Source organism: Macadamia integrifolia, chromosome 13 (genome assembly GCF_013358625.1).
Source record: "Macadamia integrifolia cultivar HAES 741 chromosome 13, SCU_Mint_v3, whole genome shotgun sequence".
Taxonomy (NCBI): Eukaryota; Viridiplantae; Streptophyta; class Magnoliopsida; order Proteales; family Proteaceae; genus Macadamia; species Macadamia integrifolia.
In genome coordinates this window covers 24592290-24612628 of record NC_056569.1, presented here as the reverse complement: position 1 = coordinate 24612628, position 20339 = coordinate 24592290, and the positions used below count along the sequence as shown (strand labels likewise).

The 20339-nt window shown below is 36.3% G+C and overlaps 2 protein-coding genes across 4 annotated transcripts in view; one reads left to right on the top strand and one right to left on the bottom strand.

The window, feature by feature from the left end:
* Positions 1-9097: 9097 nt before the first annotated feature.
* Positions 9098-9766, bottom strand: LOC122058690. The gene has a single exon (XM_042621352.1). The coding sequence runs from the start codon at positions 9640-9642 to the stop codon at positions 9301-9303; it is 342 nt and encodes a 113-aa protein (XP_042477286.1). The 5' UTR covers positions 9643-9766; the 3' UTR covers positions 9098-9300.
* Positions 9767-16420: 6654 nt separating this feature from the next.
* The window catches only part of LOC122059624 (DNA replication complex GINS protein SLD5-like), a 12348-nt gene continuing 8429 nt past the window's right edge, over positions 16421-20339 (top strand). The window contains exon 1 of one of the 3 annotated variants that reach the window (XM_042622531.1): positions 16421-16813. The gene's annotated coding sequence lies outside the window, so the exon portion shown is untranslated. Of the gene's footprint in view, positions 16814-19018; positions 19197-19219; positions 19792-20339 lie in introns of those variants that run through there. The other 2 variants (XM_042622533.1, XM_042622532.1) reach the window with 2 other exon arrangements.

The window sequence follows — 20339 nt, the reverse complement described above, 5'->3', positions numbered from 1 at the left end:
CTCTGTTACCCGATGGAAGAGACTCAAGAGAGGAAGAATGAGGCACGCAGGAAAGCTGTGGGTGAAGAGAAAGAGACTTGAAATTTTGAAATGGGAAGAACCTTGGAGTCGTGAGATGGGGTGGAATAAGTAATATATAACCCAGAAAGTTGAGGAGACTGTAAGAGTTGTTGGGATTGGTAAGACGTAGAGGACTTTTGGTTTGGTAGGAAATAATGGAGGAGAGAACAGGGACCGAGCTTAGCCTATCGTCATGGACTCATGGGGGTAAGCATTAGAAAAATACCCCAAAGCGGCATGATTATTAAACGCTAAGAGCACTCCTTACTTTGAGGCCGGAGACTAGGAGAAGTATGAAAGTAATCAGCCAGCTTTCCCCACGTATTATATGCATATGGGAAAAAGAAAGCTATTCGATAGTGTTCGGTATACCTAGACACATGGGAAAGTAGAACCAATTATCTATGCCTCGTCTCCACTTTCCCATGTGTCTGGGTGTATCTATGGGGTCAGGCTTTGTCTCTATTACTTCAAAAAATGCAACTTTATAAGTTCTTAATGGCAGTGGATCTAGGAGAATGTTATAGGTATGTGCCCATCCAAAGATACGAGCCTAGAGGGTACAGCTGGTTGGAGATGATCCAAATTTGCTAAATAGGGGATCTATATGTTGCGTGCATGTAATAGCATCTCCCATACCCAATGGACACGGAAAACCCAGCACCTACTCATATGTGTAGTTGTTGTATGTTAGCCATGTGTCCATCATGTTGACAAATAGGTCTCAATAGGTTTTCAATGTGATCGCCCGATAAACCTAGGCAACTCGACCCGACTGACACCTTTCTGTGCCTTGATTGGAATCAAGATTGGTCGATCCAATTCCGATTGTTCAAATACTGATCCTATCCTTGGGCCATCTCCACATAATGCCTTGAATTTTGATTGGACCCCCAAATGTTACTTTATGGATTATTCTATTTTATTTAGCATGGTATCAAAGCTAGGTTTATTTGTATTTTCTCTAAGAACAACCACATGAAGAGTCTTGAAATGTTGATATATCTGTCTTTTTTGCTTTCATAAATGAATCTTCATAATCTACACACCCTAATTGCAATAAATAAGATATATGTTATCACCTAACCATATGTGTTGTGTATGCATTAAAATGCCTCCTGATTCATATACAAGAGGGTCTACTTGGTGAAAAGGGAAAGAGAGTGTGAAAGAGATAATTGTCATATTTCTGTTGAGACATTCTTTTCCTTTCGTATTTGGCAAGAAGAATGTCTAAACAATACCCCCAAAAGGGGAAAAAGAAATGTATGAGAAGTGATTTCATGCATGTTTCATATAATATGTGTTTCAATTTTCAACAATCAACAGCGACATGTGCGGAATGCATAGCCTATAGAGTGACCCCGTCGGTCAAGATGGGAGTTCTAGTAGGTCTGTGGGACCATGTTGCGGTGTAGAATCCAAGCGCAATGGAGTACATTTCATATAAATCCGACGGCGGAGGAGGATATAATAGTATATAAGCAGCATGTAATTCACCATACTATTGCCTTATAGTATTAGTGGGGCTTCAGGCTTATGAAGTGAAGGCGAAACTACTAGGTGGGAGCTGGGGGGTGGATTTAAGGCGAAGTGGACGTTTCCTAAAGGTCTATTTCATTTCTTAAAATGTTTAAGATTTGAAAATGGTTTATGGAAAATTTAGTTAAAAACTTTCGTCAACACCCCCCTAATTAACTTTTTTTATTTATTTTTTTTTGGTAGAACCCCCTCCCCCTCCCCACCCCCCCACCCCAATTAACCCATTCTTGATAAGCTTATCAAGGTGGTCTAAATATCAAATGATATGGTGCTAATCACATGGAACCAAAATTTCAAAGTTGGTCAAGTGGCAAATTTGAGGAGTGATATTTTTGTTTCTTTGGTTAACAATTTGAAGTATGATTCAAGCCGGATAATGCATGGTAGCATTTATCATGGACATATAATAGAATTTATGCCATTAGTTATATGGAAATGTGTATGATTAACTAGGGTTTGAATTTTGAAACTTTGCTAGTCCATATCATGTATCCTCTCTCTATTTTTACCCAAAAAAAAAAATCATTTCTATTTAAATGTTATAATTGCCACGCCTTCATTTCACGCAGTTTAATGAATTAAGCTACTTTGGTAAATTTATTAAAGTTGAGGCCATTTAAATAAGTTTTTTCCCCTATTATTTTTTGACAAAACTTATCGTAACAGTCCCCCGCTTTGATAAGCAATACAAATATTTACCATATAGTGGGTGCGAAAAGCCCAGTTTTTGTGAACAAGTAGATGCCAATGTGCCATGCCGACATATAAATTTCAGTCCAAGTTGTATATACCAAGTAAGCAAAAAAGAGGTTTGAAGATTTTTTTTTTTTTTTTTTTTTTTTTTTTTTTTTAAGTTCTTTGAGATACCAATACTTGATCCCTAGTTGCCAAGATACAAAATAAGATTTTGACTATTGAAGCAGCCAAGGGTATTGGTAGAACTATAGGAGAATTTACGATGCTGGTCAAGGTACTATAAGTATGCACTGATGTACATGGGGATGTATACCAATACATTAGAGAATATTTGACTGAATTGATTTCTTAAATTAAATTCATTCTATTTTCCAATCAAAATTTCTATTTCATCATTCTACATGGCACAATGACATGGACCGCCTTGATAAGATTTTCAAGGCCATGCCGATTGAATGAGTTTTTCACATATGTCATAACTAAATTAATGATTATTTTTCATAATTTGATAAGACTTGAGAATTTCTCTAATCTAACACTAAATTCAACCACGTGAAAGCATGATGTGAAAATCTTGACTCACGAAGATTCAAAAAATGATTTAGATTGCCCGCATGCTAAATTAATTCAATAATAAACTTTCCATGTGGCTGCATAATTCCCTTGTATTTTATGACATACATTACTTATATAAATTTTGTTTTTTAATTATGATAGGATCATTTTGAATTTTCATACAATAGAGGGAGTAATTATCAGTTCATAGTTAAAATAATAATGATAAATAAATAAATTATGAGATCATAGTTATGGAAAACTTTAGGTTTGAGTTTTCCTTAAACCACATTGAAGGGGAATCCCTTGACACTGGGTTTCAGATGAGTGTGAGAGAGTATCAGGATATTATTTTGAGGAATATACTAAAACACTAGAGGGGTTTGTGAATCCTAGAATGATGTGGTGAACATTTCCACTTAGTAGAGAAAAAAATTTTCCAAAAATTTATTCTCTAGGGGAAAAGAACATATCGGTATTTCTGAACAAGGGGCAAGTGAATTATTCCATTTGGTTAAAAAATTCTCATAATCTAAATTATAATAACCTATCAACGAAAGCTCTTTTGTTTTTTGTCTTGACTCTCAAATGGTAGTCAAAATGTTTCATTTCACATTTGATATGGTATATTTAATGAGTTTTCTTTTCAATCACTATGCCTAGTGAAGTATAATAGTTCACTTTTTTCCCACAAGTTATACATGGTTTAATCTATATTATAGAGGATCAGGTAAGTATCTTAGTGGTACAATTTCAGCTAAAAATGAGTGGAAGAAAATAAGTAATTAAAATCACCAAAGATGTCATTTTATATTTTATACTCATCTCCATGTGGTGGTATTTTGGTAATTATACTAAAACTTTGAAAAAGAGTTTGAACAACTTTCCTCAAGTACCTAGGACTAAAATTAACCATTGAGATGTATGTTAGAATCTTCCATCACATGGACTAATCAATGTACTATACATGTCAAGTGATAAAGAGTGAGAACGTTATACTTCACAAAGCATAATGACACCTACAATAGGATATAAAATACAGTAGTCGAATATTTTGAATATAAAAAAAATTAACAAAAATATAGGTATTAAATATTTAGATTTGAAGAAAAGTACATATTAATATATATAAATATATATATATCCATTCATAAATTGGTGAATTATTACCTAAATTTTCTACATCAATCCAAAGCTCAAATAATTAAAACATCTGAAAAAAATATCCACCTTCATTCTAAACTCTAGAATCTAAGCATCATATCATATTCATAGCTTAATAAATTTTGGTGCATGATTTTTGATGAATCTGCCCCTCCATTAAGATTGACCTATCGACTACCATATAGCCATGGCTATCCAATGTTATTGGATCAAGAATCACAACTCTTTCTCACACAGACACATACAAACACAAAAGAAAACGTTATACTTCACAAGGCATAATGATGCCTATAAGGACCTATATTCATGGTAAGGTAAAAGATACAGTTGAATATTTTGAATAAAAAAAAAAAAACAAAAACAAAACTATGGTTATTAAATGATTAGTTTGAAAATAGTACAGATTAAAAAATATATATATATATATATACACACGTTCATAAATTGATGAATTATTACCTAAACGTTTTGCATCGATCCAAATCTCAAATCATTAAAGCATCTGAAAAAAAAAATCCATATTTATTCAAAACTCTAGAATCAATTTTTGGTGAATGATTTTTGGCCTGAAAATCCTCTACAGTGAGTTCAGCAGTGCGGTGAGTATCAGATGGTCAAGAGGGGCCTTGGGGCATGTGCCTAGATGCTTTCAACCATCCGATGCTCACTGCACCACCAACGCCGATTCGTATTCAAGGGGGTGTGAGAGATACATGTCATTCCATGGATTTAGGTATTGATATCTATCAATACCGATTCGGACCTGATTGTTGTATATTGATCACTTTTGTCTTTACTTTTAAAAGAAAAAAAATTGTTGTGTTTACCCCGACCTGAAACGATATAAATAATCGATCGAGATCAATTAGATATTATTATCCATCTCAACGGATACTCAGACAATATAACCGACACAATACCGTCGCTTGAAACCATGTGCCATCCTTTTCTTGAGATTTTTTTTTTTTTTAATATGGTGGGGTTGGGGTTAGGAATTCTTGCTCTTTCATAATTTGGCAAGAAGAATGTCTGGAGATCACAGGAAAAAATATTCTCTGAAGAAAGTGACTCTCGTTGCATGTTTCATGAAACATGTGTTTCAAATTTCAACTTTCAACTATCAACAGCTGAGATGTGCGGAAAGTGTAAAGTGAAAACCAACCATTGGTCAAGATGGAAGGACTAGCAATGGGACCATGCATGTCTCTTGTGGTCGCAATGGACGAGGATCTGGCTCGTCTTCAACGACTGACGCTCCAACGGACGTCCAACTATATTTTCACATGATGACACGTGTTTTACACTAAATCCAACAGCCGACGTTCATTCGACCCATCTCTCTCCTTTCACTGCTGAAAGAGCCGGGCGAGACTGTCGAACCGCCTCAAGGAACCAATTCCAAGTACCAGCTGATCTTAGCTCAAGATAATCAGAAATCCAATCAGATGAAGAACTTGATGGATTTTAAGAAACTAGGATCGAAATCTAGATGAAACGATTAAAGGCGATCTCCAGATTTACATCTTTAGATGGCTCTGGCACCGCCAAGATCAGTCTTTGAGAGTTTTGCTTCAGCTGAGCAGTCACAGAGAAATAAACCTGTCCTACAATGAATCCAACTTTCTCTTTCTCTCTTTTTCTCGTTCACACCTCCGCCAAAGTAAGCTTTGTGGGTTTCATGCTTTTATGGCGGAGAATGATCCCAAAGGTGAAATTTTTTGGTCTTACTGAATATCATGCTGTTCAGTTGCGTCTTTGGGCTTGATCATGATTTGGGTTTTCCTTAATTTGTGGATTTAATGTGTCTGTATTATTTATTTTGCTAATTGGGTTTTCAGTGTTATTTGACTCTTGATTCTGCTAAGGGATCATCTTGCTCTGTTACCCGCTAATAATAATTCACAAGCTTCAGCTTTTATGCTTTCTAGTGAACTCAAGGTTTCAGTTTTGGGATTCCTTTTTTCAGAGCATGCAAATCCAAATCCAAATCCAATTCCATGGAGCACAAACAAGGAACAAATTTCCATACTCCAATCTCTTCAATCTTGGGGTTAGTGATATGGGTTTCTCTTAATTTTTTCTCAGATGGGTTCTTTTGGCTTCCTGATCTGAACGATTTGGGTTGAGAGGCAGACGATCGAATGATCAAGGAGACATTAGGTTTCAGCAAGTCTCCGCCCGGCTCTTTCAGAAGTGAAATGAGAGAGATGGGTCGAATGAACGTCAGCCGTTGGATTTAGTGTAGGACACGTGTCATTATTTGGAAGAGTAGTTGGACACTGGTTGGAGCATCAGTCGTTGGAGACGAGTCGGAACCGACGGACGACTCTACATTTCATATAAACCACCGGCGCCGGCGGAGGAGATTATTATATAATAGTACGGAAGCAGCCTGTAATTGACCGTACTATTGTGGTGGAGACTGGGCCGCCGCAGAGACCTGTACATATTAAATACGGTATCGTATCTCCGGGCAGTTGTTCGGCCGGTCGGCCGGGCTGGCAAGGGGGAATTATAAAAAATTGTAGAAAAGACAATGAAAGGAAGCATTGGCGACTCAGCTTTTAAGCTTATAACCATTGCTTGAACTCTACTGCTTACATCAGTGCATAAAGATAGCGAGTTTCAAAATTTACTCTTCCCTGACTCTTACCTTATATGATTGAAAAAGAAAGGGGCCGGAAATTTGCACATGGATATTTATAATTCACGAGCTACTTACCTGATATGTATCTATTTTTGGTAATAAACCTGAAACTGAAATGTATAGAGGGAATAATATAAAATCAAAAAATTAATAATGGAACCATAGTTAAATATTTAATTTCAAAATCTAAAATCTAAACACCATATAAAATGTGGACATGATCAAATTCATAGCTTAATAATTTATGGTGCATGATTTTCTATCGATAAATATACCCCTCCATATAGCTGTGGTTTTTCATAGCCATCAGACCAAGATTGGCGGGACACCATGGTTTCAAGTATTGGTTTGGTATCGGCTGTATCGGGTTAGTATCGGCTGAGATCAATCTCTAATCCTTGACCTATCCGGATCGATTATCTGGATTGATTCAGGGGTAAAATAGTAAAAGAAAGTAATTTTTATAAAAAATAAGAGCAAAAACAATCAATACCCATCAATTCGATATGATATGGATTGATATCGGATCGGTATCGGCAGAGACCGATACCATCCCTTAAATCCTTGCGGGGACACACACACAAATATGACAATTGAGTTGAAGCTGTCAAAGTACAGTGGAAAATCCTCATCTTGAAACAATATTGGAAAATAGAACAAACCCAACGTTGTGGACTAGTGCTATATATGGCCTTACCAGAATACAAGGTGAGATAAAATCATGGTTCACGGGTAATGGTTACATCCATGTTACATCCATGCCAATAGATGAGAGCAACATCGAAATAGTACCACCTAGTGTTGGGATCAAAATCCTCTATTTCTCTCATCACTGTTTTTCCTTGTTTTGATACCTACAGAACACGACACGTGGACAAAAGAAGATCCAACGGTCAAGGTTGGGTGAGGATTATTACATCCAGTGCATTGGTCTTAAAGTTGTCCACGTGTCATGTTCTGCAGGTAGCAAAACAAGGAAAAACAGGGATGAGAAAAATAGAGGATTATTTTCCCTAGTGTTGTGGGAGGTGCAACTGAAGTGAGGTGGAGGAAAGGAGGTTTATTTATTTATCTAAAGTTATATATGAATTTCATTAAAAAATTAAGATATTTCATTGGAGAAAAAAAAACAGTCAAAGTCGTCTTAATAAGTTTAAGTATAAAGCTTATATATGAAATCAAAAGGATGGATCATAGTATCCACATCTCTAGAGGCAAAAGAAGCAACGTAATATGTACGTAAGTTGATTAAGTCCCTCCAAATATAGTGATAGTGTTGGTATCATAATCTGAAATTTTTATGAACCAGATAATTCACGGTCAATACGCAAGGCAATTAACCAATCAGATGATAAGGGACCAATATTAAAGGACTGACCGTTGTACGAAAAGGTCTTGAAAAAATAATTCATACCAACATGAGTTGGTTCCAATTAAAATATCGGTCAACTTGACCGAAAATGAGGAGCTTGAATTATGAATTGATTGTTTCTAAGTACGGTCAGCTGACTAGTTGTGACTTTTTACAGTCAACTGACTGATTTCAACTTTTTATGGTCAACTAATCGATCAGATTTCCCCTTGTTTCTAATATACTTGTTTCCAGTATATTCAACATCAACAGAGACAATAGATCATATTTCTAGTATATTGTATATCAACAGAGACAATAGATCAGATTTCCCCTTGTCTACTATCATTTGTCTTCATCTTTTTCAATCATTGCATCACGTTTCTACAAATAACATTAAAAGTCCTTGGAGCGATCGAGGCAAAAGGCGTGCTCACATCTCCTAATTAGAAGTCAGAAATATTCTTTTGAATCTAGACGACTTTGGCACGCATGCAATCCTAATACGAACCTTCTACAAGTTCAGTTATAGAAGAACCTTTTACGGTCAATGTATTATTATAACAGACAGACTGTGTAATTTATTGCCAACAGATAATTATACCAAGAAATCGTGTCTGAGATGTAAAATCAAACTGTTCAAATAAGTCTGCCCCTCTAGCGGTTAATGGGGAAGCCTCACCTCTTCTTGATCAATTTAACCGCTAAATGGCTTTCCTTCATTGGTGGGACAATTCTAAGCATATCAGATGCCCCTAATCCTTTTAGTCTGAATAGATCAAAGGCAGTAATATGAATATTTGAACAACCCTCTTCCCTTAGTGGGGTTATTCTAGGCATAATACTATTACTGCCCATGATATCTGTATGGTCCTAATTTTTATTTTTCTTACTACACCGGTGTCTAGACCTTTGGCTTGACTGATTCCCTGCATATACGTGTACCCCGCCACACACACAAGTCAAGTTAACACCAGTCCCCAAATCTTGGACAAAATCATTTATTGCAAAGCTATCCGAAGTCTAAATAGTCTAAATCCATCAATCCATCTATGCTATTTCTACTCAACCACAATTCAGAAGAAGAGAAAATTTATGATTCCATTTCATTGGTCGAACACAGACAATACTGAGTTATAGGCATTGTCTATGAGATTGAAACTACAAAACCAAAAACAAAACTCCATTCCTTCTGGGAAAATTTCAAAATATGAACAACTCTGTTCTTCATCAGACAAGAATGCTCAGGGGAGGAAAAAGGAAAGAAGAAGAAGAAACTCAAATTTCACAGAGGAGGAGAGAGACTGACCATGGCCGCCTCTCCCCCACGAACCAAATGGTTCAGAGACTTCAAGTGAGCCATTATTTTCTTGAACAAGCTAGTCCTAGCTGCAGAGATATTGGGGAACATGGTCTTCCTCATCATCTTCAATCTCTTTCCAATCTTAACCTTCAATTTACATATTCTCACCCTCAGAGCAGATGGCCGCCTACTCCGCAAGTGGGTATCCGCCGCTTGTTCCATTGCCTTGTAGATCAAGAACTGTGCCCGCCGATGAGCTATCTCATCTGGGTCTTCCCTCTCCACTTTTGAGTAAGCGTCAGGTCTCTTCCTCAGGAGACTCATCTCTGTTACCCAATGGGGTCTTAAAATGGAAACTTTACAGGCTTACACTAGGGAAGGTGGAGTGATTTGTATTTATAAGCAACATATATAACCCAATAGTTAAGGCCTAAGGGGATTGAATTGATCAAAGAGTTGGTGGGACTAGTCACTGGTGAGACGTAGAGGACTTGGGTTTTGTTGGGAAATAATAGAGAGAACTGGTAGGTAATGAGCTGGCCTATTGTGACGGATGTAAGCAGAAAAAAAAATTGCAGAAAAATGCCCCAAGGCGGCAATGAATAAACGCTAAGAGCACTCCCTGGTTTAAGGGCAGAGATATGGAGAAAAATGATACTAGTTGGCCAGCTTTAATTTTCTAATTTTTCAAACGAGGTTATCTCCCCTTAGTCCTCCAAGATTTTGGGTTGGATCTCCAAATGATATTTCGTGGATTTTTCCACTTTGTTTAACGAGGTGTGATAATTAAATCATTTATTGTTTTCCTTAAAGAACAACCACTAATGTATGCCGGAGTTGTACATGTGAGAGGAAACGTTTGTAGAAACACAACCCTAAAAATGATTCAGAAAATAATGGAAAAATAAGAACAAACAATATACACAGATTTACGATGTTCGATAAAAATGCCTACATCTTTGGTGAGATGAGACCATAATTCATGATCAATTGAGAATAGAGTTACAAATCTTGTTCTCACACCTCTCAAAATTGCTTACAGAAAAAGCAAACCTTACTAAAATACAAAGCAAAAAACTCTAATATTAAAAAATATAAAATTGCCCTCAATTTTGTTGGGGGGCCTACATCAGTATTTCCTGGATTAGATTGCAACGAAATTCAAGACATCATACACCAATAGCATTGAGATGTTGATCAAGTCTTTTTTTGCTTTCATAAATGCCTCTCAAGTCATGGATCAAGATCCTTTCCAATGACACCTACCAACAAGTCATCCCTACCCTCATGTATCGTTTAACAATTCAATAGTTAATAATGATCATAACTAAAAACCTCAATCTATCTCATCCTTTACCTGAAGTCAAAAAACCCAATGTAAACTGACACATGATCAGGTAAGACATATGTTATCACCTAACATATACGAGAGAATCTACATGGACATAAAGGAGAAAGATATAAAATTTTTTATATTTTAAGAGAGAGAGACATGCCATCCTTCTTTTCAGACAACCTTGCCCAAAGAAGAATGCTGAAGAGAAGTGACTTGTTGCACGTTTCGTCTAACATGTGCTTCAACTTTCAAGATGTGCGGAAAGTGTAGAGAGTGAAACCAACCATTGGTCAAGATTGGAAATTCCAGAAATGGGACCATGCATGTCATGCGGTCTAGAATCCAAGCACGATGGACAATTACATTTCACATAAATACACCAGGTGCCGGCGGAGGAGATTATAATAGTACATAAGCAGCCTGCAATTGACTATGGTGGACGGCTGGAGAGACCTGTACCCTTTTTTATTAAATATTAAAATTATTAATTAAGTGTAGAAAGAAAATGAAAGGAAGGCTACTTACTCTTTGGCCTAACCCCAAAAGGTTCGTTTCATTTATTAATGTAAAGCATTTGAAAATGGGTTATATAAAATTTAGTTGGTGGCCGGTGGATAGTCCTATCACTTATCTAATATTATAGAGTTTAAAAGCCCCCTCCCCACCCCACTTATCAAAATGACTTAAATATCTGCCATATGGTATTTTCAAGTGGGAAATTTGAGGTATGATTCAAGCTTATGGATACAGTATGGTAGCATGTACCATGGACACATATAGAAATCTATGTTTAATTACGTGGAAAGGTATGTGATTGAATAAGAGAGGGTAATATGCACGAATATGAAGTGAAAATGCAGTTCACATGTTGTTTATAGAAAATGGGGGAGGGTTCATTCAGCAGTCCGTGTGCAATTTCGGGGCTTGAAGGGGATATTACAGGGAATCATTGAAATAGGGAGTATATAAGACATTTTATAGGGAATTGCTATAGTAATTTGGGTCTTACTTAAAAGGATGCTCTCATTCAAGATACAAAATGCATAAACCAAAACCAACCGCACCATGAGTGGAACATATTTTAGAAACCATAACCAAACCGATTAAATTTGGTTTGGTTTTGATATTGATTTTGTATTATTTTCTTTGTTCAGTTTTAATTCGGTTCATATTAAGTTTAGGTCCGATTTTAAGTGTTTGGGCCATCTTTTTACATCTTCATTTGAGAGGAAAAAAAAAACTAATTTGTTAAGGTCATAATCTAGCAAACTTTTTCCAAACATTTAAAAAAAAAATCCACATTGATTGAAATGGTAAAAAATAATACAATTTTATCTGGTTTCTTATTCGGTTCAAAAATAGGTAATTTAGTTCTATTCAATGGTTTTGGTCATGAAACCAATACTGAACCTAGGACAGATTCTTGGTTTTGAAATCAAAATCAAACCGATTACTTTAGTTTGATTTGATTCGATTTTAAACGGTTGATTTCGATTTTATTTTTAAATTGACATCCTTTAGTGGGACTGATAGTTAAATAGTCCATTCCAAAAAAAAAAATTGCATATCAACAATACATTTCTTAATGGTTGATAAAATCTGAAGAAACGTCCTTACTGTATTATGAAATAGATGCAAGAATCCCAAACCTAACCATAGTAAGTTCAAGATGGACACTTATGGCAATTGAACGGGTCAGAAGGCAATAATACGTTTCAAAAAGTCCAATATAATAAAATGTGTACAACGATATTGTACATGATAATACAGATGCTTTGTAGGCAAAAATACAGATATATATTTACTATGCAACATATATGTACTTAGGATTTTAAGCCAAAAAGGAAATTAAAAGAGACCCTCTTTATGATTAGTTGAAATAAATATTGGGGTAAAGAAGCATATAAGGAGTATTCCTATATCTCTTTCTAAGTTTGGATTTTCGATCAAGAAGGGATTTTGGGCTTTGATTTTTTAAATAAAAAATATTTTTGAAATGAATAATACAGAAAAATACATGTTTAATTCGGCATCCCTTAATAAAAGCATATTTTTCGTATATAATAGTTTATTAAAAAAAATGGATTCAGCAATTAAACGTTCGAATAAGAAAAATATAAGCATTTAATACACGTATTTACTGACTATACAAAAAATTAAATGGTTGTTATGGTTCACTTTGTAATTAGGGTGTGATTCAAATTTGTTGAAACAACCATTTAAGCCGAAGCCGTAGAATTGCATTGATGTTTCCACATTTATTGATTCCAAATGTGATTCATGTTATAAGATTTGGCAAGAGAATGTTAAATTGGGCATTCCATTGGATACTCAGACTATTGATTTTAAGATTTTAAAATTTTCAGAATTTTCCCTTCTAAAAGTTCGATCCACTCTCTTAAGCTACAACGCTTGCACACTACTTCCCTTGTACTTTTTCACCAAATAACTTACTGCAAGATAGAGGCAAATAACTTTCGAATCTAAATTCTTAATAGTTAAAGTAAAATATAACAACCAAAGTATGGTTTGAGAGACTATTACAGTAGAAAAATAATCTCAAATAGTTAAAGCATTCACTAACAAGATGGAAGTAAAAGCAAATGCAATTGAAATTGAACAATAACTTTATTGCAACACACTCCAAATTATGTCAAAAGTGATAGTGGTGTTGAGTCGTGTCACCGATCACCATACTTGAGATTGTGTTCACCCCTATACTACAAGGGGGTTCTTGTGAATCAATTCGTCAAGCCCTTTAGTAATTATTGCACTCAATTACTAGACCATATCGAGACACTCTCAGGTTGTGCTCAATCAATCGACAAAATAGAAGAAGTAGAACCCTCAAAACATTAAGTAAAAGGCACTTGTCTAAGGAGAACCAAATGATGTGTCTCTATAGGAGAGATGACAAAAAATTACACACTACCAACACCCAAAGAGCACTAAATAACACTCAATGAGGATTCGTTGGCACCATAGAAAACCATTTGACATTGGACAAAATATAAAGTGCATCGAAAATGTTGTGAGTTTGAGAGAAGAGTTCACCATGGATTTAACTAGTCAAGGCAATTTGCATCTTCTCTTTCATCACTCATGCATGTACACAACTTCATGGAAATGCATCCTCTCATTTTCCTTACAGATCACCTGCCATCACTCCATGAGATGAAGTCTTTTCAGCTTAGTTTATCATCTACTCATGATTTTTTTTTTCCTATATTAACATTTTTCCCTCCCTCACTATGAATAATCAAAATGAGGATTCAAAGAAGAGAGATAAGTTTAGAGTTTGAAGAAGATCATCTAAATCAAGTTGCCAATGGATTTAAACCAATCTTGCATGAAAGTAACCTCTTTTATTTCACCTCCATTCATGCAGCTGCACAACTTCATGCTAATGACTCACTCAACATTTACTTCATGACCAGCAAGCACCTGCACAAGACACTTAAATTTACTTATCAAGTGATTTGCATGAAATTGTGCATCTGCACAAGTGTTTATGAAGGTGATTTAGGAAAGAATCAATGAAGAGTAATTCTAAGTTAGCTTGATAAGTAAATTAACATCATGAGGTGCTTGTTGGTCACGAAGACAAGTTGAGGTGAGGCATTAGCATGAAGTTGTGCAGCTGTATGAATGGAGATGAAAAAAAAAAAGTTAGTTTCTTGATTGGTTTAAATCTATTGGGAGCTTGAATTAGATGATCTTCTTCAAACTATAAACCTTATCCTCTTTGAATTCCATTTTGATTGTTCTTAGTGTGGGAGGGAGACAAAAAAAAAAAAAAAAAGTTTAATGAGGGAAGGAGATAGGTTAAAAGACTGAAAAGACTTCACCTCATGCATGATGATGGTCGGTGATCAGTAGAGAAAATGGGAGGAAGCATCATTTCCATTAAGTTTGAACATGCATTATTGAGTAGAAGATGCAAATTGCCTTGACTGGTTCGAATCCATGGTCAACTCTTATCTCAAACTTACAACCTTCTCCTCTTTGTTGGTTTTATGTTTTGTGGGACCATCTGTGCGGTGTAGAATCCAAGCACAATGGACAACATGGGGCCTTCAGGCTTGTGAAGTGAAGTCGGAAGTAAAATGTGGAGGCTGAAAGGTAGTATGGCCCCTGTGCCTAGATACAAAAGAGGGTAAAATGATTACCCCGCCCCTCATGAATTGCAAAAATATTATATCACTATTGACTCTTCCGCGTGTGCTCTCTTTGGCCCCTACATTGGCATTGGAGCCATACTACCTTTTAATGAATCCTCTCCCTAATATTTGATAGGGCATGGTATACACAAGGTCGGGTGGGCTAGGGAGAATCATAAAAGAGCGTAGAAGATAGTGAAAGTAGCTATCGACGACTCAGCGTAGTGCATAAAGCTAAGGCAGATTCTTAGGTCAAAACCTACTATTCTACCTGGCTCTAAAGGTCCATTTAAGTTCTTAAATGCAAGCATTTGAAAATGGTTTAGGCTATGTTTGATTGCACGAGAAACGTAAAGGGAAAGAAAGTGAAATTTTCAAACTTAGAAAATAAACTTTTATAACCATTATCCCATATATTTGTATAAGCTATTTAAATTTCTTACCATATTTAGTAATGAAATATTTTACATGTGATTTTTATTTTACATTTTACAACAGAAGGTTTTATATGTAAAGTAAAATGGAATTTATATTGAAATATGGAATGATTTGGAGTTAGTGATATAATCTCATGCGCAATTATTACATTTTTTTTTTGGAAAATTTAACTTCTTTTCCTTCAATTCGCCTTGCAACAAAACAAAGCCCGGATTATCTACCAATTTTTCTTTTTTGATAATAATCCTATCACATATCTAATATAATAGAGTTTAAAACTTTCTTCAATAACCTCCATCTTAATTAATTTATCAAATTGGCCTGGATATCTGCCGGTTGCCATATTGTGCTACAAGCAGATGGAATCTAAATTTCAAAGTTTGTCAAATGGTTAATTTGAGGTGTGAATTTTTTTTATTTTTTATTTTTTAACTATAAAATTTAGCTATGATTCAAGCTTATGTCATGGTGCAGAGTAGCATGTATCATGGACATATATCGGAATGCATGCCACTACATGGCAAGGTACGTGATTGAACTATGGTCTGAATATTTTGAAACCTCGCTAATCTATGTGATGCACCCTCTCTATTTAATGGTCATAATTGCCACATCATCATTTCATATGGTACAATAAAGATGAGTCACTTTGGTCAGCTAATCAAAAGTTCGATAGTAAGAAATTTTTTTCCCTAAATTGGGAACCGCTAAAATGAGGTTTTTTTTTAGTAAAATTTATCAAAACAACCCACCTTGATAAGCAACCCAAATATTTGTCATGCAATCGAAGTGAAAGCCTCAAATTTTGTAGACAAATAGATATCAATACCCCTTTTTTCACATATAAATTTCCACCCAAACGGAATCTACCAAGTGACCAAAAAAGAGGTTTGAACATCAAGATAATAAGAGAGTTCACAATGGCTAGGAATATTGTTAAGTAAGCACTATGCATGGACATACACGGAGTAATTGTATGCCAAAACATAAGAGAATATTTGATTGAATTAAACACTAAATTTGACAAACCGACGAAAGTGGACCAAAATCAAAACCTCTTTTTGTTCGGTTTCAGACTGGCTTAATATTAATAAATAATAACCAATTGAAGCCAAATCAAACCAAACCTACCGATTGACTCATATTGTCGTGCCTCGTGAGTCGCCCATGGTTCACTTCTCCCGTCGCATCTTCAATCCGGGATCGTTTTTAAGGTGCTACAAAGGATACGGAGGATCAGAACCATAAATATGAGATTTTAAAAGGCTTCATGGAAGGAAAGAAGGGTTTTTATTCTCCTGCAAGGAAAGTCCATAAATATCCTAAAATGAGAAGGCGGGAAGTCCCAAATCCCAATTCAATTAATATTTCGCAAATTCCTAAAAAGAGAGAGTGAGAGTCCTTGACTCCTAAGAGTGAGAGAGTGAGAGAGTGAGAGGGGATCATTACACATCTCTGCGCCTGTGAAAGGGAAGAAGTGTAAATCTAGGGTTTGCAGATGTTTTATCGCCAACATTCTTTAGTTGCTCTAATGGGTGGAATTCCTTGAAGCCGAGTAAAGGTTAGTTCTTTATATCCCTTTAGTTTTTTATTATTTATCCCTGAGGGCCGAGTCCTTGCATGTTCGTTCGTTTCGATCGAATAGTTAATGAAGAGGGAACTAAAATGACATTAATTGATAAGCAGTTTCATTGATAACCGACAAATGTATCATGTAGATGAATTTCGTTGTGGCAACAAGTCTAAAAGTTATTGCTTTTTGAATCTTACTTTCGCATCTCTTGAAATTCTCTTTATGTTTATTCCGAATCTGCTTGCATTTTCAGGATCTCTCTCTCTCTCTCTCTCTCTCTCTCTCTCTAACTTTCTCTTAAATTTTTTACTAAATATTAGTTCAATGATCAGGACATGGGACAGACAGGGGAGCTTATCAATAATCAAGAGAAACATTACTAAAGACGAAAGGATACAAATCTGTGTAGACTTGTCTTGGATTATATACCAAAACACTCTTAACTGCATTGCAAATGGTTTTAGCAGATCCTAAGTACCATAATTTGTGGACATTTTGAGCTATTGGTGCATCTTTAAATAGTAGCAATTTAGAAAGAACAGCTCCTGCACGGTTGGATGGACTCATTTTGTGTATTTATCTTGATAGACGGGGATGAGGGTGTGTTTGAGATTCCAAGAGCTCAATTGCACTGTGACCCTGTTCTTTTTAAATCATTCCCACCTTTAGATCGACTATAATTTTGGGTCATTAAATCCTATCACAGCTTCGTGCCATGCCATTGGCATTTGGATAAGTTCATCTTCTCTTTGTGTCCAACTCACCTTTTATGTGTGAAAAAATATGGCCAAGCATTTTCAGTGCTTGTTAGGTGCTTGCTTTAGGATACTGATGACAGTTTTGTTTTATCATTGTTATTTATTATATGAGAAAGATTCCACCATGCCTGCATTAGGAATCCTTTCCATCACACTTGCTACTTTCATTCACATGGATTGATGATTTGGCAGACTGACCATTGGATAGATTATTGAAAACCCCCGTGATAAGCCGACTATCGAATTAAGTGTATGACTCACTGTATATGAGCATTTCCTTTTAATTTTTTCAATGGTTCTCGTTGAGTTTATTTTGACCTAACTTTATAGACTTTATAAATTTATTTAAACTTTTATAACAACACGAGAGTATCAGATTGGCTTGTAATTTTGACCATTGATCACAGCTTGTCCACCAGATTTGGGCCTCAACTAAACTGCGTTGCGGCGCGGCGATTAGTAGGACATGATGGATGGGCTCTGGGTACAGGCATAATGCAGCCCAAGTCCATCGATTGGGCTCCAGAGCTGACTCCTATTTAGCCCATGTTATGGGTTTATTTTATGCCCATCGAACTCTGCCCATATTTAGTCCCCATTTAGTTTGGATAAGGCTGAGTTGTTGTTAGTCCATATTCAGCCCATATTGATTCTGCCATAAAAGAGGATATCGACTTGCTTGATTGAGGACTGTTATTTGCTATTGACCAGCCTGACAGGAGGAGAGACAAGTGATAAGATCTTGTGGATGGGGCTTACTTGGAGAACAAGTTAGAGAGTAATTGCCAATTGTGTGTACAGGAATGTGGAAGATTCTTTCAGCTCGCGTATTCTTATATTTTAGGGAAGCTTTGCTCCTTGCGTGGGGGGATTTATTAGCTAATGTTAGTGTTTCATTTTTTATATGGGTACACCATTGAAGTGGGGAGGGTGAAGTTAACATCCAGGAGACTCGAACTCTAGACCTTTTGGTGAGTGTGGGCTTTATTAGAATTATTTCATGTAATTAGTAGTTTGTAATTACTAGGACTCTTTAGTTTGTTAATTAGAGTGGGACTGGGATTATTGTGTGACTTGTTCCAATTAGGACAAGGTCTGATTTGTCAATTTCTGTAACTGATTGGAACTTATAATAAAAGATAGCTGCTGAATTTCAGTAGCCAACAATCAAGTGTGTTAGGAGTTATTGATTAAAGGGCACTTTTCACGTGAACAGTGTTCATGGGCATTTTTCACTTGAACAGTGCCGTGCACAATGTTCGTGGGCACTTTTCACCTGAACAGTGTCGTGAACAACATTTACGTGTATTGTTCACGTGAACAATAACTCATGAATAGTAACTTGTGTTTATCCTTTTTATGTCCTTTATGCCCTTACTAGGGTATTGTCATGATTATTTATATTGAATGAAGTGGGCAATCTTGGCTACACAGTTGTGACTTCTTTACAGCCATCTCTTTCTCCTCTTCCTCCCTCTTCTCTTCTTCTTTTTTTCCTTTTTTTATTCTTTACGGAGAGAAAGATGAGTTGATAGTCATTGAACTGTGAGATGCAATGCGGGGAAGGATTCCTTGAGTAGGTGAGAGACCTTCGAGTGGGGTGAAATGCCTAGGTAAGAGTGAGAGATTTAACCCAACCTGTTCCTTTTTATTTAGATTTTCTTCCTATTTTCCAATTGATTTTCCATGAGGGATCAGAGTTCTGAAATCTGCTGCAATTGGAGACCAATGAATTGTGAATCCTCCCTCTGTTCCTTCTTCTTCGGATTCATTCAGGTTAGCGGGTCAGATCCTAAAACAACACATTGGCCAAAGTGTTGTTTGGGGAAAAAAAGTTTTGAAAAAGGGGTTTGTGTCTCAGCATAGGATTAGAATGGAACACGTGTCGCAAGGAGGTAAGGAATTGGTAGAAAATTGGTGGGTGAAGAATTGAAGACGAGCCAAATCCTGAGCTATATCCATCAGAAAGTATCAAAAGTTGAACTAATGGCTCAGATATGGTGGTTTGGAAAAGGACGTGAGATGAGTTCGAATTTTACATGGCACTTCTGAAAAGGGGAATTTAAGAAATGGAAAGAAATCTGACCTAAAACCCAGCCCAATTCCATCATTTCCAAATCAAGGGACCTGCAAATCCAGTTCAAATCAAGGAGCTTCAAATCCGCTGCTGCAAAGGGATCCGTTGCAAAGGGGCTTCGTTCATCTCTGGTGTGGCATCTCTCTCTCTCTCTCTCTCTCTCTCTCTCTCTCTCTCTCTCTTGTTCGGATACAAATCCACCCCAATAATTTTGGTAGCTCCACGGAATCTGGGCTCCCTCTGCAACTTGCTTACATTAGATTATAATCTTTACGTATCAGGAAGGAGGCCGTTGAAGCAAGAAAATAAAGAAACACAGAAGAATTATTCTGAAGAAACATGGGCCTCCAAAGGTTCCATTTTTCCTTCTCATTAGTCTTTCTGGCTATGGCCACCACCACAATCCTTCTCCTCTCCACAACCAACCAAGCAATCCACCCTGTGGGTAAAGTGGTTGGCATGGCTGAGTGGTGCACACTCACGCAGACCCCTGACCTCTGCAACTCTATTATGAACAACACCAAATTCGGAATCGATTTGGAGAGGATGGAATCAGGTTGGGTTTTAGGGCAACTCTTTTTTTTTTATTTGGAGAGGATGGAATCGGGTTGGGTTTTGCGGCAGATCTAGACCCACTTGGCCTCAACTTTCTCTCCTTTAATCTTGGCCGTCCATGTCA